The sequence below is a fragment of the Leptodactylus fuscus genome, chromosome 10, assembly GCF_031893055.1.
Source record: "Leptodactylus fuscus isolate aLepFus1 chromosome 10, aLepFus1.hap2, whole genome shotgun sequence".
Lineage (NCBI taxonomy): Eukaryota > Metazoa > Chordata > Amphibia > Anura > Leptodactylidae > Leptodactylus > Leptodactylus fuscus.
This window is the reverse complement of record NC_134274.1, coordinates 50,710,343-50,733,743: the sequence shown is the minus strand read 5'-3', so window position 1 is coordinate 50,733,743 and position 23,401 is coordinate 50,710,343. Positions and strand designations below refer to the sequence as shown.

At 44.1% G+C, this 23,401-nt stretch overlaps 1 protein-coding gene across 1 annotated transcript in view; it reads left to right on the top strand.

Moving 5' to 3' along the window:
* NDST2 (N-deacetylase and N-sulfotransferase 2) overlaps positions 1-23,401 on the top strand; it is a 114,354-nt gene that overhangs the window by 49,616 nt on the left and 41,337 nt on the right. Inside the window, exon 2 of the mRNA XM_075258048.1 lies at positions 5,140-6,502. Coding sequence (XP_075114149.1) covers positions 5,477-6,502 — 1,026 coding nt within the window. The 5' untranslated portion in view covers positions 5,140-5,476. The remainder of the gene's footprint in view (positions 1-5,139; positions 6,503-23,401) is intronic.

Genomic DNA, 23,401 nt, shown 5'->3' with positions numbered 1-23,401 from the left:
AATATTAGTAGGATAGGATTTTTCCCCCTATCAGTATGTCTTTGAAGTGTGGGAAGAAACCCGCGCAAACACAGATAGAACATACAAACTCCTTGCAGATGTTGTCCTTGGCAGGATTGCAGTGCTAGCCACTGTGCTGCACCACATGAACATGTACGTGCACTACTTGTTCCATATATTTCATACACACTCGGCAGTATAAACAAATATAGTCAAGTCCGAGGTCAGAAGTCTTGTAGCAATTGTTCTTATACAGAACTCAAAATCACCTGCTTGAATTCACGCTGTCATAGAGACCCATCTGTAATGTGTCAGTGTGAAGCCGTACACTTTAGAAAGCTGTCAGACAAATATCCCGCCTGACTAGTCAGTACAAATACAGGCTTAGGGCCCAATTACACATCCCCATGTTCAGGGCACTTACCGACAATGAGCGCTCCTAGAAGCACTTGTTGTTAATAGCTCTGTCTAATAGTACTGCCACCAAATGCTGTCACTAGCTGAATGCATATGGTAGACATGGGAATATCCAATAGTCAGGGATTACTGGACATTGATGTAGTATATTGCAGTTGTTCATACCAGAAGGTAAATGCTTGGTGAAGATCTGTCTGGTTTTACACCAGTTTTGCAGTTTGTCTCTTTACGGTAGATGCCCGATGCGGAGCTCCTGGCCGCCTGGTATCACATCACACACTTTCAAGTCTCATAAGTCCATTTTATTGCATTCTGCAATAGTTATTACGGCAGATTTACGGTACAATTACGAATGGTTTGTGTAAAAATCAAGTTTGAGAATTTGGATTTGCAACATTTTGAACAGCAGTTCACCACTGGGATCTTTCTGCTGTCCTCACCACTTTGTGAAAAGTAGGCGTTGTAAGGTTGTGCTGGTGATGGGGCCATCTGCACCACAAGGTTCATCATCATCATTACGTCTGGTTTTCTGATGTACATGATGCCTGAAATTTGGATTTCAGTACATGGACATTTGGAGGGTTCACCTGATTTAGGAAGGCCTGCAACCCTTCACAAATCAGTAGTCCTGCAAGGACCTTTCTCTCCGCCAGTTTGCCTAAAACCAGCAGAAATCCGGTTCATCCCATTATAGTTTCTGGTGTCCGCAGGTCACCGCTTTTTAGGCAGACAGGCTCTCCATCTTTCAGGTCCCCATGTGGACCCAAACGATGGAGAGTCGAACGCTAGTGTGAACCTAGCATAACTTTTACAGTATATTTACATCACTGGCATGAAGCAAGAGACTAAGACTGGTCTTACACGACCATAGTGGTTTTTGCGGTCCACAATTTGCTGATCAGCAACACAAAATTTCACTCTAAAAAGTCATTCCACAGACGTCCGTGTCCAGCCGCACGCGCCCATAGAGTTCTATGAGACAGTATGTGCCGTGCCGTGATGTCAGTGACTTTGCAGACCTTCGGTATTCATTGCAGACCCCGGCCATGGCACGACACACCACGGATAAAATATCCAGTGGTGTAAGAGGCCACACCGAATACAATGTGTCCGCAATTGAGAACGCACAATTGCAGACCAAACTTACTGTCATGTAAGACCAGCCTAACCTAGAGGTGAGTGATCTGACATTGTGCTACTCAGAAACTTGTAAGTTTATTGTCTACTCTATAACAAAAACCAGCAATATTGTCTCCATAGTGAAGCAAAGATGCTGTCTTAGACTTGCCAGTCATGATGGCATTGTGCCCGAACATTTACCATGATCATTTTGTGAGTTTCGCCGGCCATAAATCTGCTTTAACAGGCTGGCTCTGAAATGCATTAGCCCAGCTTGAGACGATTTTTGCGGCTGATATTTTTCAGGTGCGCTGCCTGCACTCTGCGTGGGCAACGCAAGCCTTAATTGTAACCTGCCAAGTCAAGCTCCTGAAAGCGTTTCATTAGAAAAAGCAACTCCCTACTTTTCAGCCCAGATATTTTTTTCCGACACTGTAAACAGAGATTAGCAAAAAAACAATTGATCCTGGTTGTGCTCAGCGTCTGAACAGTTTCCAGAAGGGAGGAAAAAACACATTCCATCCTATATTATTTGCCACTTTTTAATATTATAGACTGTAATTAAAATGATGTGATATTCTCCGTTTTGCTCGGCAGACTTGATTTGCTCACGGCCTGGTATCCTTCTAGAACGTTGTCTTGCTAGGGCCGTGATTGATACAGTCTCTGCCTGCTTCATCCTATCTAAGGGCAATACAGTATATAGTAGGTATAGGGCTATATTTCTAGGAGGAAATTTGTGCCATTCGAAGGAGTCTGAGTTGGGCTGCAGGTTTGGCCTACAAACTCTAGAGCCCAGTCTACAAGGACCAGTCACCACCAGTACATACTTGCAGATCATACTACATGCTCAATGTGATAGATTCCTTTAAGTGAAAGGATTGGCTCATCCTAGTAAGCAAATATGGACTCTCGTATCCCATTGACTACAGATATGCTCCCACCATGTAGGTTTATTCTATCCAGCCAGACAATATTACCCTGTGCATGGGTGTCCTTTTTCTGCACATCTTTTGTCCTCTTTATTTTTCATTAGTTTTCATTATTCTTTCCCTGTGTATTACAGCACGGTCGCCTCCCTACACCCGAGCTGGTGCCCACCCCCCGGCGCTGACATCACCGTTCCCGAGCAGTGTGGGAAATCCATTCCAACAATACTGCTGAGCACATATTTCCCTCGGCTGCTGGAAGTCAGAACATATTGGCTGGAAAATAGAATTTGTGTTTGTATTCAATACTTTCCACCGTGTCCAGGGTTAGCGCAGCTTTTAGCCAGATGTTGAGTGTTTTTCACTATGATTCAGCTGCCACATGTTCTGATTGTCTCTTTCAGGAAATATTTTCAGTTTTTGTCCAAGATGAATTGTAGCCGTCCAAATACTGGGGCTGTGAGAGGAAGCGTGGGGCACCTGCGTGACGGCCATGTTGACAAATGCTTTTTTTTTTTTCCATACATTTTTTTCTTTGTAAATGCGTTATTCTCCCCCTCTGCCTTGACTGCACCCACAGAGAGAGCATTTACGCCTAGTTCACATGGGCTAGTGACTGTGTATTTTGGTCCTGATTTTTGACGCGAGAATGCGCATCAGAATCAGGACCAAAATGTGCCTGCCGCAGCTTCCTACAGTCTCGGCTTCCCGCTCCGGAGCAGGCCCAAATGAATGGGCCTAATCCGGAGGGATTGTCTTGACGCAGACGCGCCGCGCTGGAAACGCCTCAAGAAAGGGCAGCTTGAGTCTTCTTTCTGCAAGCGGGAACAAACCACTAGCAGATAAAAGATCGCTAGAAGTCTACATAAACCTACATAGATTGTGAGGGGACGAATTTTGATGTGGGTTCCGTGCCAAAATCCGCCCCCTCTTGCCCCGTGTGAACTAGCCCTTAGGATATATAATGCACAAACAAGAGACACATCCATCACTATTGAATACAATGGGAGGCAGTTGCTGGACAGTTTTTGGAGAAGACTTTGAGGGAGGACACTGCCTCCTATGTCTTTCAAAATACTGCAGTGTGATCAAAAAGCCTAAAAGCATGGATTCTTCATTGTAAAGTTGGCAGTTTCATCTAAAACCATTATTCATCAAGTGAAATTTATTGGGGTTCTCCATTATTAGATAAACATGGCTGATTTCTTAGGGCTAGTTCACACGGGGATCAGGATGGCGTATTTTGGTCATGATTTTGACACGGGAAGCCACGTCAAAATAGGGCCAAAATGCGCCTGCCACAACAGTCACGGCTTCCCCTTCCGGAGTAGGCTCAAATAAATGGGCTTAGCACGGAGGGTACTGCCGGGGATGAATCAGTCGCAGAATCCACCTGAAGAAAGGGCAGCTCGCTTCTTTTTTCCGTGAGCGGGAACATACCGCTCACGGAAAAAAGTAAGCTAGCGGTCTACATAGACCTCTATTGTGAGGGGGGCAGATTATGATGTGGATTCAGCGCCAAAATCCGCCCCCTCTTGCCCCGTGTGAACAAGCCCTTACTGAAACAACACCACACTTGTCCTTGGGTTGCATCTGCTATTGCAGCTCTTTTTGAAGTGAATGAGCTGCAATACCATATACAACCTGTGGAAAGATATGGCGTTGCTTTTAGTTAAAGTTTGTAATACTGGGCAACATTCTGAACAATGACCTACAGCCGACTCATGAGTAGCAGTTGTCTTGAGCGATTTAAGCAGCGTTCAACCTTTGTGGCTGATATGTACAAGTTGGCGATTCATTTTTCCATAGGAGATTTTGCTTGGTGGTATTGAGCATGTATGACCTGTATTAACCACTTTATTGGCCATTGTTAGCTAACATGTCTATGGCTGTATCGGTGATATTGTTCACCAATCATTCACTGAATAGTTGTTCAGTCTAATGTATATGACCACCTTAAAGAGGACCTTTCACCAACTCCAGTTCGTAGCATGTGTTAACAGCCGCCGTGCCACTTTTTCTGGCACAGTTGGAATTTTTTCTATAGCACTCGCCATTCCCGAGCCATCAGTGCAGTTAGTTTAGGTATGATGTATTATTCAGCTTCTGTACTGTCAGCTGGGCGGTGTCGGGCAGGAAAGGGGGCGTGTTTCAGAGCGCCAATCAGTGATGGGCTATGTCAGAGCTGAGAATCACACACTTTGTACAGAACCTAAATCTAATTATCACTTATTACTCAGGAATGGTGGGGGCTAGAGAAAAAATTCCATCTGTGCTAGTCAGTGGAGCAGCAGCTGTTAAAATTATATAAAGAGCTGACTTGGAAGAGGTTTGGGAGGTTCCTAAGAGTCAGACCCTTAAGGATTAGTAATACGCTTAAAGCAGTGATATCCAGTACAATATTTGTCTTCCAAAAGTAATGTATTAAATTCTATAAATTGGTGCTAATTGATATCATGGTTCATTGAGTTTTCCATGTATGACTATCATTTTTTAGAAATATTTAAATGAATCTGTCTATAACGATCGGTGAGTCTTGTAACCAGTCTGTAGCCATCTGCTGACCAACTCTTCACAGAATTGCCAGATCGCTGCAGACGAGGAGTTAATGAAGTGTTCTCGTTTTCCAGTAAGACAGCCTTTTTGACAATGTTTTGTTTTTGCCCAATTTCAGGACACAGCCTGACGGCGAAGATTAAACGGTTGGATTAGACTCGGGGAGGGAGTCTTTCTTCAAGAAGCTGCTCCACGCCAGCTCAAGAGGAAGGAGAGATGTGAGAAGCGATTGGGATGTAATCTTGTGGTGGCAATCTGTTAAGCAGCCCGGATCGGAGTGCAGAGAAGCAATGGGAATTGGAGGCCATGGTAACCTGACATAAATGGCAGGCTGGAGGCGATCTCACCTCGCCTACTTTTACTGCCTTCTACTGTGCTGTTGCTGCTGCTCCCCCGAGGGACGCTACGTCTTGTCGCTGTGTAGTCGTAGGCCAGTCATCAAGCAGTTTAGGTGAATGGGGCGGGCAGGTGGGGTTCTTCGCCTCACCATGATTCATCTGTGGAAATTGGTTCGGCACATGCGACAACTGGAACTCCACCGATTGATCCTACTGTTAATTGCTTTCAGCTTAGCTTCCATGTGTTTCTTGGCTTACTATGTGACCAATAGCCCTAAAATCAAGGAGCCTCCTCCTCCCCCTTTTAGTGACTGCAGCAGTCAGCAGAGGATTGTGGTACAACCCCAAGCAAGCTGGCGGATAGCCAAATCTGTGGATACCTCTCGCACGGAGCCAGTGGTGCTGGTGTTTGTAGAGAGCATATACTCTCAACTTGGACAGGAGATTGTGGCTATATTAGAATCTGGCAGATTTAGGTACAGAACAGAAATTGCTCCCGGAAAGGGGGATATGCCAACACTGACCGACAAAGATCGGGGTCGTTACGCTCTGATCATTTATGAGAATATCTTAAAATACGTGAATCTCGATGCTTGGAACAGGGAGCTGCTGGACAAGTACTGCGTGGAGTATGGGGTTGGGATCATTGGTTTCTTTAAAGCCAATGAAAACAGCTTATTAAGCGCACAACTAAAAGGCTTCCCACTCTTCCTACATTCCAATCTGGGACTGAGAGACTACCATATTAATCCTAATGCTCCACTTCTTTATGTGACCCGAGCGAATGAGGTGGAGCAGGGGCCTCTTCCTGGAGATGACTGGACAGTATTTCAGTCTAACCACAGCACCTATGAACCGGTACTGCTGGCTAGCACCAAGTCTGCCGAATCCATTCCCCATCTCGCTACACACAAAGCACTTCACGCTACTGTGGTGCAGGACTTGGGTCTTCACGATGGTATCCAGAGGGTACTGTTTGGAAATAATCTTAACTTCTGGCTTCACAAACTCATTTTTGTTGATGCGATTGCCTACTTAACTGGCAAGCGACTTTGCCTAACACTCGACCGATATCTTTTGGTTGATATTGATGATATATTTGTCGGCAAAGAAGGAACACGGATGAAAGTATCGGATGTTGAGGTAAGCGGATATTTGTCCCTTTTCCATTATTCGTTTAAGAATGTTATTGTTTTAAGTTACAAACAGAGTTTAGATGTGTCAGGGCGGGTTCACACTAGCGCCCGATCTCTTTTTTCAGGTTCAGCAGAAGACTGTGAAACCTGGCAGACAGTCTCCGGCCGTGAGCGTCGGTGAGCGTTTTGTGCGCTCAGCTGCAAAACCGTTTATTTATTTATTTTTTAACCGGACACAAAGTCCTGCATGTCCGACTTTGTGTCCATTTAAAAAAAAACAAAAAAAAAACAAACGGTTTCGCCGCGGAGACCACAAAATGCTCACCGGCGCTCACGGCTGGACACTTTCCAAACCATTCAGATGAATGGGTTTGAAAAGTGACTGCCGGTTTCCGTCTCCTGTCCTGTTTCTCGGGCAGGAAATGGAGACCTGCAAAACGGAGACCGGGCGCAAATGTGAACCTGCCCTTACCCTGTATAACTGATCTTTAACTTGTGGCTCTCCAGTTATTTTGTAACTACAGCTCCCAAAATCTAGTTATAGACTGGCAAAAGCTGGAGAGTCACTGGTTACAAATCACTGACTTATCCCGTTTTTTTTTTTGTTTTTTTTTGTGTGGTTTTTTTTGTTTGTTTGTTTTGTTTATATTTGGTTGCCTATTGCCCTAAAATTGTCTTTATTTGCGCATTCCTCTTTTGATTAAATATCTGGACGTCTTGTTCTTAGAAGCCTTTGAAGTGTATGAAATTGATGTCATGACTTTAATGGGAACCATAACTATGCCTAAATATTGTTCCTTGTTTGTTTGTTTCTGCACCCGTACTGCTGTATTGTTCATGTTTTAGGCTGAATACAATTCTGCTATTTAAAGGGGTGTCTCAACTCAAATGCATGTTCTTGGATACAAGTACTACCTCTGGAACACTCGCCCATCACAAGAAATGGAGTCTTACCGCCAGTGTCCCTTGGCCGTGCTTACACAGTTCTCTGCATTCACTTCTATGGGTGTTCTGGAAATAACCTCACGCTAAATTTTGCTGTTTTCAGAAAACCCATAGAAATGAGTATACAGTACAATTCAGGGGTCCTCAAACTTTTTAAACAGTGGGCCGGATGCAGAGCAGGTCGCATAGACATCGGGAGCGGTGCCCTCCAATAGATAAAGTGAAGTGCGCTCCATGGCCTGGCCCGAGCTCCCCAGAAGCTTCATTATAAATGCACGCCTGCCGGCGTTGTCGGCGGGGGCCAGACAGAAGTGCTTGGCGGGCTGCATGTGGCCCTCGGGCCGCAGTTTGAGGACCCCTGCAGTACATGCTCAACTCTGTTCCCACTGGCTAAAGAACAAGGCTTAGTCAATGAAGGAAGAGCTGGAATGGACGTGCCAGACAGACACACAAGTTATTCTATCAGTTCAGCTAAATTCTAATCTTGTGGATACTGAGCCGAATTACTCACCTGTCACAGAAGGGGACCCATCCATAACCAGCACATCATGTGACCGCAATCCTATTATAATAATCTCTTTATTTGGCATTATCCTGTTATGGAGTTTTATTGGTGTTCTGCTCTGTATTCCGGTAGGGGAAACATGGGTGATTATTTTTTTTTTGCTATATAGTTTATGATGGGGGTGTAGATTAGTCTCACAATGAGGCACATTTTACTAATGTTGGTTGCGATCATTGTGATCCATTGGTGATCCAGCTATCTCGCACGTACTTGCTATGTTCTAAAAGTCAAAGACCACGAATAACAGGCCCGCAACGATAGTAAAATGATTGTGGCCGATATTACACCCATTTTAGTTTGGATTTTCTTCCCCAAGCCTTTCTACGTTTAAAAGCAGCCATTGGGTTGCCATTAAACTCATGCTGGGCTTTCGCTAGTCATGGAATATTCATATGGATTTCTTTCAGTATTTTGCAGTGCCCATCAGAGGTTTTCGCCTGTAAGACTTTGTATCATATACTTTTAACTGATGCCACTAGCACTTGGGCTGGTCTTACACGGCCGTAATGATTTTACGGTCCGCAAGTTGCGGATCAGCAACATAGACACCGCAGATGCCCGTAAACTGCCGCACTCGCCCATAGACTTCTATGGGCAAGTCCGGGCAGTGCCACAATTCACAGCCATTACGGACCTGCTCTATAAATTGCGGACCTCGGTTGCGGCCCGGCCACACCACGGATAAACTATACGGTGGTGTAAGAGGCCGCATTGAATATAATGTGTCCGCAATTGAAAACCCTCAATTGCGGACCATTTGCGGACTTACATCACGGCCGTGTAAGACCAGCCGTAGAGGAAAAAAATCTTTCCCTACTCCCATTGAAATGAATGGGATAGCTCAGAATCGCACCCCCTTCCTGACACCGTCCTCCTGGCAGTCTGGAATGATGGCGCTAGAGAAGCTTGTCCAACTGCAACGGAATCAGTGAAGCAACAGCTATTGATATAAGGAATTGGACTTGGTGAAAGATTCTTCTTAAGCTGTGTGTTCCAGAAGGTTGCACAGGGCACATAGGTTCTATTTGTACATAATATTTTTACCAGTTCGTACAAAAACCTATAAAAAAAGCCCCCCTGCCTGAAATTCTAGGCTTATAGAAGTACAGTAGTGTTGCATCCTACAACTTGGAGGCAGAGTAATGGATAAATATGAGATGCAGATTTTGCTTTGCCCACATTGGAAAATACTGTCACCCTGCTGAACTGGGTATAGAAAATATTCGAGATGTATAACATCTGTTAGTGTGGCAGTTTCTATTAAGTATTGCATTGTTTTAATGCTGTTTTTATTGAGTATTTTTTCAGCCAACTGTGGCTTGTAGCTACAGATAAACACTTCATAGAGTGCACAAGTTGGGTTGTATTTGGAGTCCACCAATATTTGGTCACTGATATTATAGCAAGGACCAGAAGACGCCGATGACTCTTTCTAAGAAGCGTTGCTTTGTAAGTTGTATGCAGACCGGAATAGCATGCGTTCTGCTTTGTGTCGCTTCCATGTCTGGGAGTTGTACGGCTTCTGTAGATGTAACAGCCGAGTGCTGAAGATGGCCATAAAATGGCAATTGCCGCTCCTTTTAAAATCCCCCAATGTAAGATAATTTCACGTCAATAACTTTGTCTTGAATGGAAGGCTATAGGGTAATTGCACATTAAAGTGTGTGATTCGGATGAGAGATGGCGGGCTTTTTTTATTGAACACTTAGCTGGAATGAACCTTTTAACATCCGACAATTGGCGATGTCCTACCAGCTAATTGATTTTTCTTCCCTTGGCCTCCTGCTCCCGGCGATGCACCATTCTGAGGAGTCTGGAGTTTTGTGTGTACAGTCTTCTCCTGCTGTGCACATGCTGTGGTTTTTGGAAGGTTTCTGGGAGGAACTTTTTTTCCTTGCAGCTTTTTGTGTTAAATTTTGCACTGCCAGTTTTTGTAGAATTTGTACTTTTACAGTCCAGGACTGTTCTGTATGGTTGCATTTCTTTCTGGCTCCTGTGTTTAGGATCTTGTTAAAGGGATCCTATCATTAAAACTCAATTTTTTGGCCCAAACACATAGGAATAGTCTTAAGGTTATTCTTCTCCTACCTTTAGATGTCTTCTCCGCGCCACAGTTCGGTATAAATCCCAGTTTCGTCAGTATGCAAATGAGTTCTCTCGCAGCACTGGGGGCGGGCCCCACTGCTCAAACAGCACTGGGGGCGTCCCCAATGCTGCAAGAGAACTCTCCAGCGCCGCTTCAAACCTCTAGGCCTCGGGCAGCCGACTGAGCATGCCTGTCAGCCACAAGAAATCGGCCACTTACAATACTGTGTAAGCGGCCATTTTCTTGTGGCTGTCTGTTATGTGCGGTCAGCTTTGCCCTAGGCTCATTGTGTATGGCGACCATTAGAGCAGGGCTGTGAAGTCAGTAGGAAAGGCCACCAACTCTTTGATTTTTTTCCATAGCCTGTCTTCCACTCCTACTTTTTGACTGCCCAGGGTTGTCAGAAGGAGTCAAAGCTCCTCTAATTCCTAAAATAAATACTAGTGATCAATTTAATCTGAAAGTAAATATGTAACAAACTATACATCTAATAATACAATATTCATCATTATATAAAATAATTATTTTATTGTGAAGCCAGTTGGTAACTTTTACCCTGTCTCCTCCAAATATTGGTTCTGACTTCAATATATATTATTATTATTCTATGAAAATAAGACCTGCAATTTGTGTAACCCCGAAAGGGAAAAATGCACAAAATACAAGTGCAAGAAGTAACATATAGGGAAGAGGGGAGCAACTAGCACAGAGCTAAATGGATTTGGTTTCAGACCCTACAGGATTTGCACATAAGAAGGATTTTAATTTTCCTCAGGCGTGAAGTTCCAGCTCCCTGCGACGACTGCTCCTTTCATGTCATTTCAAGGACATTTTTCTTTTCCCTCCCGCTCCCCCTTTTTTTGTGGTCTCATAGAGCTGGCAGGAAGCAGGGGATCTATCCACAGGAGGTATCCATATCTGTGTTATATGTACAAGCTTAGAGGCGAGGTGCGGCTTCTGCTATTCACCGCACTGTCTGGCGTGAGGATTGAAGGCTGAGGGTGGAGGAGTGGAGTTTGTCAGCGGGGTGTCTGTATGACAGCTTGTCAGGCGGCTCAATGTGAAGTATTTTCTGTGTCCATGCTTCCTTGTGTGCAGTGCGTCTCCTGCGCCTGCTGAGATTTGCTTTTGGCTTTGCACCTACTTGTTATCTGCTTGGGTTTACTCCTGGCAAGAAATAGAAGATCCCAGGGAGATTTTCTCCTCCAAGCCACTTGAAATGCAAGGTTGGCGCTGGGGTGCAATGATGTAAAATGTGGACAGCTTGATTATATCTCCATTTCTAGTCTGATTTCAGGTTTCTATATAATGACCGCTCATCCATCCTTGTATTTTATTCTATTGATAGTTCTGAGCAGTTTACATCTTTATGGATCAGATCCAGATGAAAAGCAAATCTCTTTGAGATTGTCGTCTTAGGCTTTTAGTTTCTTGTTGAAATGAATTCACAAGTAGTCATAATCTAGGTAGTCCCTGCCTCATGTTTAGGCCCCCATACGTATTATAGCATAGTTGGCTCAGGCTGGTCTTACACGGCCGTAATGTAAGTCCGCAATTGAAGGCTTTCAATTGTGGACACATTATATTCAATGCGGCCTCTTACACCACCGGATATTTTATCCATGGTGTGGCTGCGGCGCAACCGAGGTCCACAATTTATAGAGCAGGTCCGTAATGGCTGTGAATTCACGGCACTGCATGGATTCACCCCTAGAACCCTATGGGTGAGTGCGGCAATTCACGGATATCTGCGGTGTCTATGTTACTGATCAGCAACTTACTTGCGGACTGTAAAATCATTACGGCTGTGTACGACCTGCCTAAACCTGACAATTTCCTTGGGACCAGCTAACTTTCTTTTTGTAAGAGGGTCTCCTGGTCAAAGAAGGGTCAGACATGTTGGATTTCAATGTCCAATCCATTTTTCGTAGGGTAGATAAGCTGCCGAGAGAAGTCTGTAATGCAGGCACTCAAAAATCTGCATTCACCCACTATTGAAAACGAAGAAAACAACCTTCTTTAGCACTCAGGATACAAGTTGCGAAAACACATTGAAAACGCAGGAAAGTACCACGCTTTACATTCTCAAAATGACTCCGATTTTTTGTAACTTCATCCTTAAATTGTGTAAAATTCAATTTCACCTCCAGAAATGCTGTGCTTTCCCCATAGACTTTGGGAGGGGGTATCAGCTCTGAGTGGATTTACTAAATAATTGAACTGTTAATCGTCTCGCCAATCTAATGCATCTCCCATGTCGATCCTCTATGGGTCCCCTTGGGTATGTTCTTCATGGTCCCATAACAAAACATTAGACTATTACTAGCGACTGTGGCGACACAGGAAATTCCACCCAGTCCGTCTCTGGATCCCGTGATCTCGAGTGAGGTTAGTATTACGTTTTTATTTCATTGGCTTATTTTTAAAGCTGATTTTGAGCCAGCTGCTGCCAATTTTTGTAAATTGCATGTATTAATATCCCTTATTAGTCACCATTTCATGTGAAGTCCTGTGACAGTGCCAGATCCTCCTTGCACTTATCTCTCCAATGTATAAACCCCGATACATACCGTATTTTACGGACTATAAGGCGCACTGGACTATAAGCCGCATTGCCCATGAGCGCCTTATAGTCCGTCTCGGTTCATATATAAGGCGCACCGGACTATAAGCCGCAGTCCGGTGCGCATTATATGTTATTGAAAGCGGCGGCAGGCAGACTTTGCCAGCGGCCGCTTAACCCGCCGCGTGCCAGCCGCTTCTATTGGAAGCGCTCGGCAGGCGAGGAGGGGCTCTATCAGCAAAATCATGCTGATAGAGCCCAACCGTAATGTTGTGAAACTTACTGAGCGGTGCAGGGTGGGCGGGCATTCAGGCCTCCTCTTCCTCCGATGTTCCGTCCTCCTCCTCCGCCGCTCGCTGATAATGGCCTGGGCGCATGCGCAGTAGTAGAAGCATTATGATATTGCGCATGCGCCCAGGCCATTAGTTCGCGAGTGCCGGAGGAAGTGGTCAGGACATCGGAGGAAGAGGAGGCCTGAATGCCCGCCCGCCCTGCACCGCTCGGTAAGTTTCACGTTCTGTTTCAGCGTGACAGCAGGGCTGCCGGACACTTCCTATTCATTTCTATGGGAGCCGGCATGCGAGCGCTCCCCATAGAAATGAATGGACTGCTTTTTTCCATTCATTTCTATGGGGAGCGCTTGCATGCCGGCTCCCATAGAAATGAATGGGAAGTGTCTGTCCATTCATTTCTATGGGGAGCGCTCGCATGCCGGCTCCCATAGAAATGAATAGGAAGTGTCCGGCAGCCCTGCTGTAACGCCGGCGTGTACTGCTGTGATACACGCCGGCGTTCGGTAGTGTGAATGCACCCTTACGGTGCCTTTTATGTATGTATGGAAGCGGCACGCAGACTTTGCCGCCGCTTCCATCCATATATAAGCCGCACCGGACTATAAGCCGCACTTACGATTTCTGAGGAAATTGTAGGTTTTTATGTGCGCCTTATAGTCCGGAAAATACGGTATAAGCAGGGAAACCTTGTGTCCCATGGGCTGTGTTAATGGAAAGCAGAAGGTTTCTGTGAAGACGGCGCTCGGTGACTCTTCCTCATTCTTCATACTCCAACCTGTTTTTGCCTTCTCTCCTCGCTCCTCTCCAGTGTTAGATTACTCAGCCTTATGGTCTTGTTCGGGCCTTCTCATCTGACAGATGTGCTGTCATGGTAACGCCAGGCAATCTCTAAATCTCCATTGGTGCACAAAACTGCTAAACCTCCTTAGCCTGCTTTCCACCCACTCCTCGTTCTGTCTGTCATCTTCACAACGTCTTCAAATAGGTAGCCAAGAGCGGCACGTAAAGCACACCTCGTCGGCTTCCTATCCCGTATAGGTGCAGGTATTGCTGCAAATCAGCACGTTTAGCTAGTTATTTTCTTGTGGTTGCATCTTCAGTGACGAAACCCTTAATCTCTCCGTGTAGCGGGAGAATTTCTATACAGCAGTATTATACCGTACAGTGCCTGTCTATCAGGGGGACAGCTGCTCTGGATGAGCCATCAGTAAAGCCTTAGAAAACCCCGAACTATAGAAAACGTGCACATAAAATTCCAGCTTTTTTGCCTCATATATCACATGTAAAACTGCTAATTATGTAGAGAAATCCTCTGTGTGTCCAACACCTCCAGATGTTAGGTGGCCAAAGATGGAGATGATCAGCAGAGGATTAGAGGGGTTGGACGCTTTAATATTACATAGTTGAATGTAAGTGTTGAGGCGTATATGCCACTTACTATATGCTGCTTTTATCGCCTCAGACCTATTTTTAATATTCCAGATGTCACCCCACTACAGTTCAGCAAGTGCTAGTCTCATCTGGTCGGCTGTCTCAACCATAACTTGGCATCAGGTGGGAGTGCATGCCACCATAGTCTCCTCCATAGTAAGACACCGTGCCCTGCATAGGTAGAGGTGGGATGTGGTGTGCGGCTACACTGACCCTCCACCCAATTTATGGATGGGAGTGATGCACAGGCCAGAGTTGGTTGACATGGTCAGATTTAAAGGGATTCTATCATTAAAATTGTATTTTTTCTGCCTGCCACGTTGGAATAGCCTTAAGAAAGACTATTTTTCTCCTACCTTTAGATGTCTTCTCCGCGCCACCGTTCGGTAGAAATCCCAGTTTTCGTCAGTATGCAAATGATTTCTCTCACAGCACTGGGGGCGTCCCCAATGCTGCGAGAGAACTCTCCAGCAACGCTTCTATCTTCTTCAGGAACATCCTCTTCACGTGTTTTCTTCTGGCACTGGGGGTCAAACTTCTAGGCCTCGGGCAGAACCGACTGCGCATTCCCACAGGCCACAAGAAAATGGCCACTTACTTACTGCGCAAGCGGCCATTTTTCTTGTGGCTGCCAGCATGCTCAACTGGCTCTTTATATAGCACCAACATATTCTGTAGCACTTTACAAATCTGTGTAAAGCGATTTGTAAAGTGGCCAACTTTTTTAACCCCTGTGTTCTCTGTAGAATTTCTACAAGACTGTTCCAGGCCCTTTTTAAAGGCAACCTATCATGTTGAGAATGCAGTCCGCATTGTTATAGAGCAGGAGAAGATGCACAGAGATGGACATGTAGACATCTCAATCTCTCAATTTGTGGCTAAAGATTCATGACTGACCACAATGTATAGAGAGTTGTCAATTGCTGAATAGATCCGCCCACTGGACTCCTCCTCTGCACAGAATGAGCAGAGATTTAATGGACTGAAGTACAAGTTCTCCAGAAACTTTTCCAACAACACTATATATCAATCTGCTCAGCTTCCCCTGCTTTATAACATGATGCTACAGATTGGACTGTATGTATAATATGACTGGTTCCTTGGTGCCTTGGTTCCTATCTGCAAAATGCCTTATAGATGCCAAGGGGGGCCTGTCCGCCGCTTCTATGTGCCCATTGTACAACGTATTTATCTGTATGCGTATCATTGCATTGCTTTAGCCGTCGTATCACATTTGTCTTCTGCACGCTTCCAGACATGAATTTGTTTATTGATATTCGGCTTGTGAGTACAGGCCCAGCCCTTATGAATCACTCCAGTTTTAATCATGGAGACGTTTTGTGCTGATTTATCTGCGTGTATGATCATCGTCCTTGTGTACTACAGGGCAATGCTGAATGTAATCTCTCCCCGGCTGTTGTAATGTGAGATCTACTAATAATTCTCATGGAAAAAATAACAAATGTAAAAGAAAAAAACCAAACCCTTCCATGTGTAGCTGCATACTGGATTTGGAGGGTTGTGGTCACGATCACCTGTCATATATTCTGTGGATGGGCCATAAACAACTAGAGTTTGTATTGGCAAGCATGGCTGTTTTGTTTTTTTGGATTTCCTTTCTTCTGAGCTGTCTGACAGATATCAGTAACTTCTTATCTCTCATGGCTCTGACTTATCTGCCACCCAAAGTGTTCATCTCATCTCAATATATTTATAAAGCTCACCCAGCACATACATCCGTGTTCACATCATGTTATATAAACATGTCATATGCATTCGCCATGTCTATGCCTTTAAAGGCAGCACATTGATTCTACATTGTGCAAATACACAGTCCAGTCACATTAATGTGACCACCTGTCAAAATCCCGAATAACCACCTTCGCAGAGCGGACCGCTGTGAGACGTGCAGGAAGAGAGGAGATGTTGTGATGATGATCACTGGGATGTTGAGCCATGCCGACTCCAGTGCTATGTCCAGCTGCTCTAGGTTACGCGATTGAGCATTCATGGCGTGAACAACCCAATTGAGGTGGTCCCACAGATTCTCCACTGGGTTCAAGTCCAGGGAATTTGCTGGCCAAGGGAGTATGGTAAACTCATCCTGGTGCTCATTGAACCACCCACGTACACTGCGAGCTTTATGACACATTGTCCTGCTGGTAGATGCCATCATCCTGAGGAAAAACAATTCACATGTAGGGGTGAACATGGTCCACAAGGATAGATGCATACTTGTGGTGATCCATCGTGCCTTCCACATTGATGAGTGCAGATGGCTGATGACTCGTGCCTTCTGCGATTGGTTATTTAACGTTGATGTCAAAAGTAGGCGGTGGTGACATTAGGTCACATAAAAAGGATTTGCCCAAGCAAGACATTCCTCTTATAACAGTAACAAAAAAAAAAAAAAAAAAAAGCGACCAGGAAATGTGCAAAAAGAATATCCCAACGCTTTCTATTTTCATCTACTTCTTTTCCTTGGTCCGATTTTTGTGTCTCACAATTAAATCCAAGAACTATATAAAAAAAATCTTCAGTTTCCATATCCATCGTCCTTCTCATTAGTCTGGTACTGACTATAAGGCAACTGGCTGGAACATCAACCTTCCCCCTCTTTTATGTCTGCAGCTTAGCTAGTCTTTCAGTAGTGGTAGAACAATGCGTTCACACTAGGGTCTGCTGTCCGCCCAGGGGTTTCCGTCCTAATTCCCAGAGAAACTGCGTAGGGGACGGCTTGCTGGTGGTCAGTTTTAAAACCCATTAATTTGAATAGGTTTTTTTAAAAAAACACTGGTGTCCATATACTGTCTCTCCGTGGTGAAACTGTTTTTGTTTCACAGGCACAAAGTCAGACATGCAGGATTTTGTGTCCATGCAAAAACCTCCCACCAAAAATATGGTTTCACTGTGGAGAGGCTGCATACAGACACCAGCGGTTTGCTTTAAAAACCCATTCAAATGAATGGGTTTTAAAACTGACCACCGGCAAGCCGTCCCCTGAGCAGATTCATCAGGGATTAGGATGAAAATACAGCGGGCGAACACAGGCGCAAGTGTGAACGCCCCCTTACTTTGTGACTGGATGTTAAACCTACCGGGAAAACCCCTCCCCACCACCCTTATCATATCATGGCAAGTGTTGCAGGTCTTAGGGCTTGTTCACACGTGGCAAAAGGGGGAGGATTTTGACACTGAATCCACCTCCTCACAATAGAGGTCTATGTAGACCGCTAGCTTCTTTTTTTCCGTAAGCGGTATGTTCCCACTCATGGAAAAAAGAAGCGAGCTGCCCTTTCTTCAGGCGGATTCCGCGACTGATTGAGCTCCGACTTCACGCGTCAGAATTGGGACCAAAATACGCCATCCCATGCCCCGTGTCCACCACATTCAACATTGCCATTTTTGCACAGGCCGCAATACGTACACAGATAACTTGACAAAAGGAGTCACACAGTCACCGCTGACTAATACAGTGTTCGCCAGCTCGGAGCACTGAAGAGCCTGCCTGTTATTACCTAAAACATACATTATTTAGTAATTAGGACACTTTTGGCCTTGTGACTGCAGACTCCAGTATGTAAGTGATTTCTTTGTTCTAGTACTTTTATAGAAGTTTTCCAGAGGAAAGTAGCCTGTATGTGGTGGGAGGAGTGGACGCAGCGAGCGCTATCCTTTCCTTGTTCAGTTATTTTCCATGCCAGTCTATCTGAAAAACACATGAATTGCCCCGCTGCTTTGTCTCCACATGCCACATTTTACTCTCGGCAGGACGGGGTTTTTTGCAGCCCATTTTATACACTCGAGCTTCTGGATCAATGATACCCATTGAGAAATCTTTGATTTTTCACCTCTTTGCTTCTGAAAATAATAAAGCGGTGTGTTGGCTTTCTTCGTACTTATGGCACATTCAAAGGTGCCTCTTGTCTTCGTGCACTTGAGCTTCTCTTTGCTTAAATATACTTAGCTGAATCAATGCTTTATGGTGTAAAATCTGCCATTACAGCCTCTTAAATGTTGTAATATACTGTGCTGGAACTTCAAAGTAGATTCCCCCTTTTTAATAAATCATAGTAGAACAGTGTTTTTACTTAAACGTAAGTAAACTTTTATTTATTTGTTCATAAATCAATAGTGCAGGTGAAGGGAAGAAACTTGGCAATAGGCTTCGCTAAAGAAATGTGTCTTGTAACTATTAGCTTTGTCTTTACTTCTTCTCTGAGTGATTTTAGTCCATCGTACACAAGAAGATAAATTTACAATGACGTCTATGGAGAGGAGGAGAAGGATAGAGGCAGAGAAAGGAAGCTGTATAGAGAATGAAATGAGTCCAGGCAAAGGCTGGATAGTGATTATGATAACCCAGCTGTGTTGTGAAAGAAAACTGTTCAGTGTTCTCTGCTTTGTTGCCTCCCCCCCCCCCCCCCTCCATATACTTCTGTTGTACAAATTGGATAAATGGTGGAAGGAGGGAAATAAGTAAAGAAACAGTCTTTTTAATAAAGTATGTTAAAAGTTTTGTCTTGACTTGACTCATGGATTTATGAACAAACTATAGAACTTTTAGTTATGTTTTAAAGGGCTTGACTAGTTTCATATGTTATTGTTTGTATAATAAAAAGTTGGCCATTTTTTTCAATATACTTTCTTTAGCAATTCCTCATGGTTTTCTAGATATTTACCTGCTGTCATTCTTTGTTTCCTTCCAGGGGATAAAATCAGTCCATGGTCATGTGATATGCGGTCCATGGTCATGTGATATACGGTCCATGGTCATGTGATATACGGTCCATGGTCATGTGATGGACACACAGCTTGTTACAGTCCTAGCACAGTAATCAGACATCTGGCTGGTAACGAGCTGTCCACCTGTGTATCCGTCACATGACCATGGACTGTATATCACATGACTGTGGACTGATTTTTATCCAATGGACGCAAACACAGAATGACAGCAAGCAGAGATCTAGGAATTGATACAGAAAGTCGATAAGAAAATTGTACAGCTTTTCATTGTACAAACAATAAACTGTGTGTCTCAATGTTTGAAAGTGGATGATCCCTTTATGAATGTGTTTTGAGTGGTTTTTAAATCAGCTGTGTTTGCCTCCTCTAAAACCATTCTACACAACAAATATACTCAGGATCTTCATTAACTAAATAGTGAAAAAATGCCTGGATATAATGGGCACCAGTCAATGGTTTAACAGTTTGGTGGACGCTCATTTATAGGGTCTTTTACATGGCCAGATGCAAACTATATGTGAATGAATGATCAATAACGGAGTCATTTCCTCCTCATACAGTTAGCATTGTATTGGCAGCGCAGCCCCTGGATACGTGGCGTGATGTACCGCTGACAACAAGGATAGAAGATGCCATCAATAACAAATGTAAGAAGGCTTAGTCCACTTAAAGGGGCTCTATCATTGGGAAAAGTCATTTTTAACTAATCACATCCTTGCATAGACTTTAGAAAGTCTATTCCACACCTACCTTTTGTATGTAAATTGCCTCAGTGGTTTCTGAATAAGTCCGTTTTTAATCATATGCTAATGAGCTTCCAGCAAGCACAGGAAGTTCCCAGCAGCACTGTCTCTCTGCTATTATCTCCTATCTGTGTGCAAACAGGAAGCTGAGTCATCAGCAGCAGCAGCCTGTGCATATACTCCCATAGGAAACAATAGCAACGAGGGTACACAATGCATTGTGCACCAATCTAATTAGCATATGAATAACAACGGACTTATTCAGAAACCGCTGAGTCAATTTACATACTAAAGGTAGGTGTGGAATAGCTTTTCTAAGCCTATGCAAGCATGTGATTAGTTAAAAATGACTTTTCCCAGTGATAGAGCCCCTTTTAACCCCTTCCCGACATGCGCCGTAATAGTACGGCGCGTGTCGGGTCTGTAACTATGGCGACCGCCCGGGAGCCGGGCGGCCGTCATAGCCGCCGGGTGTCTACTGCATTAACCCCTCCGGCGCTGCTGTCAAAGGCGCCGGAGGCGCCATTTTCCCGGCGGCGCATGGGCGCCACCATTTTGGCAAGGATCGCCGGCTCATGTTGCAGTGACAGCCGGGAGCCTTGTTAAAGGCTCCTAGCCGGTCTGCAAATTCTCTCTTTTGCAGGCTGGTGTATACAGCCTGCAAAAGAGATGATGATTTTTTGCAATGCATTGCAATGCATTAGCATTGTAATGCATTGCATTAGTGATCAGACCCCCTGGGGTTCAACACCCCTAGGGGGTCTAATAAATGCAAAAAAAAAATAAAAAAAAAAAAAAAAAAGTAAAAAAAAAATATAAAAAAATATAAAAAGTATTAAAAGTTCAAATCACCCCCCTTTCCCTAGAACAAATATAAAAGTAGTTAAAAACTGTGAAACATATACATGTTAGGTATCCCCGCGTCCGAAATCGCCCGCTCTACAAATCTATAAAAATATTTTTCCTGTTTGGTAAACGCCGTAGCAGGAAAAATAGTCAAAAGTGCCAAACTGCCGTTTTTTCACTGTTTTAATTCTGATAAAAATTTGAATAAAAAGTGATCAAAGCAATAACATTTCCCGAAAATGGTAGAACTAAAAAGTACACCCGGCCCTGCAAAAAAAGACACCCTATGCATCCCCGTACACCTATGTATAAAAAAGTTACGGCCGTCGGAATATGGCGACTTTTAGAAAAAAAAATTTTTAACACCGTTTTGGAATTTTTTTTAGGGGTCAAAATGTAAATAAAACCATATAAATTTGGTATCCCTGGAACCGTACCGAAACACAGAATATAGGGGACATGTCATTTTGGCTGCACAGTGAACGCTGTAAAACCAAAGCCCGTAAGAATGTCGCAGAAATGCATTTTTTCTTCAAATCCACCCCATTCTGAATTTTTTTCCTGCTTCCCAGTACATTATATAGAATAATTAATGGTGGCATCATGAAGAAAAAATGGTCCCGCAAAAATTAAGACCTCATATGACTCTGGGAGCGGAGAAATAAAAAAGTTGTGGGGTTTAGAAGGAGGGGAGTCAAAAACGAAAAACGAAAATCAAAAAATGCCATCGGCGGGAAGGGGTTAAGCTACATTCACATCTGCATCAGATGTCACATCCCCGGCAAAGAGTCCATCTAAAATCCCAGATTAAAAAGTCCTGCAACCAATGCGATGGCAAAAGGAAGGTATACCTAATGTACCCCATTATTGTGGGTTCTCATGGGATCTGTTGTTGTACAGATTAAAACGACACAAGCGTGAAAATAACCTTACAGGGGCTGTGCCATTAAGTCCCTTACCCCCGTCCGCAAGATCGCTGGGGGTCCATTCCTTAAGAAACAGATACTATGTAAAATATGTGACAGTTCTATCTAATGATTATTTTCTTCACTTGTTTGGGATCTTTATTTTGGGGTGGTTTGGGGTGTAGGGACGTGTATAGCTGATTGAGAAGGGTGCAGCGTCTGAAGGAATCGGTGAAGGGTATCATGGCCGGAAAGGATGAGGACTGTGTCTTTTATTCGTCAGGGTTTCCTCTTTTGGTAGCTCTGGTAGTTCTTACTAGTTGGCTCTCTTTCCCTCCCGCATGTGACACACTTAGGCAGGCGATGTGTGAGACAAACTGCTTGTGATATCATAGCGGCGGATGGAGTAGGTATTGGCACTGGGATGTTTCTTTTGGCTCCAGACCTGAAGAGAAGGAGAATTTATATTTCTTTCTGGCTAGAGAATAGCAAACAGCATTGCTATGGTGACTTGTTACTAAAAAAAAAAGGTTTCGCTACCTCATAAGACATGACCTTAGCCTAAGCATTTCCTGAATGATGTGTTTGATGTCGAAAAGCCTTTAATTGGGTCTGAACCAATATTAAGTCAGACTCATTCCAATGGCATGTACTTGTATATATTGGATAACCTTTCCATGGGCGTCCTCCTTCTCCCTCCTCCCCCCCGGCCTTATGTCAGTGGTTTAATATCTAGATATTTCTGCTTTCTCTCTGCAGTATTTGTAATAGGGATTTTCGATCTTATGTCTAGTCTGTGTATCTGCATCTGCTATGTGGATGTAACTGGTAAAAAGAAGCATAGCAAGGTCTGACAAAGTTTTGGTTTTGTTTGTTTTTTTAATGTATCTTGTGATGGTTTTGCTAAGTATTTGATCTGTATCATGTGGCTCTTGTATCGGATAGCTGCTGGAGGTTCTGCAGCAGCTGGAGCACCTGAAGCATGCTGACCACTGCTTTAACGTATGTGTATTGAATTGCCTGGCATTTTCTAGTTAGTTTATACCCAGTGAGAGCAAACCACTGCCAAGTAGTTCAGCTCTGACACTGGGTTCACTATTGAGTGACTAGGTAATGAGAACTCCCATTAAAACAGAAAAAAAAAGCCATAATACTGTAGCCATTGTGGAACATCTTCTCTTAAAACTTGTACTGGCAGTCTGAGCCGTCAGTGTGACGATATGTAAGAACATAATAGGAAGACCCAATATAGATTTTATATATACACTAGCCTCTGCCTGCGACTTCATCTGCGTGTTGTTGCGGTCGATGATCCGTCTATATTCAGCAAATTGCTGCCGTTGATGGTTTGCCTGCTCCGGCGTTTTTGCAGCTGTCAATCTGGCCTGCTGCTGAACTTGTTCCTCACACTGTGCCTGTAATTGTTCCGGTATCTCAGCAGCTCGCTGGGACACCATATAATGAGCGTGTTGTTGGCATTGATGATCCCCTCAGCTCCGCTTTAGGACAACTCTGTTGACTTCTTGGCTACCTTCATAGCTGTCGTTGTTTTAGAATTTTGTGACAAATTAGATTTTCTTTTTTCTGGCATGTTTAAAATTGGCAAACTGCCAATTTGGATTAAAGGTGTTTTCCCATCCAGTGTGTCGACAATGCCTGGAGCAGATCAGATAATATGCAGATGCATGTACACAATGGACTGAGGGTTAGCAGAGTGTTTACATAGAGAGATAACAGACCCGGCTAGCAAGAGCAGTATAATATAGTATGTGAACATAAACTC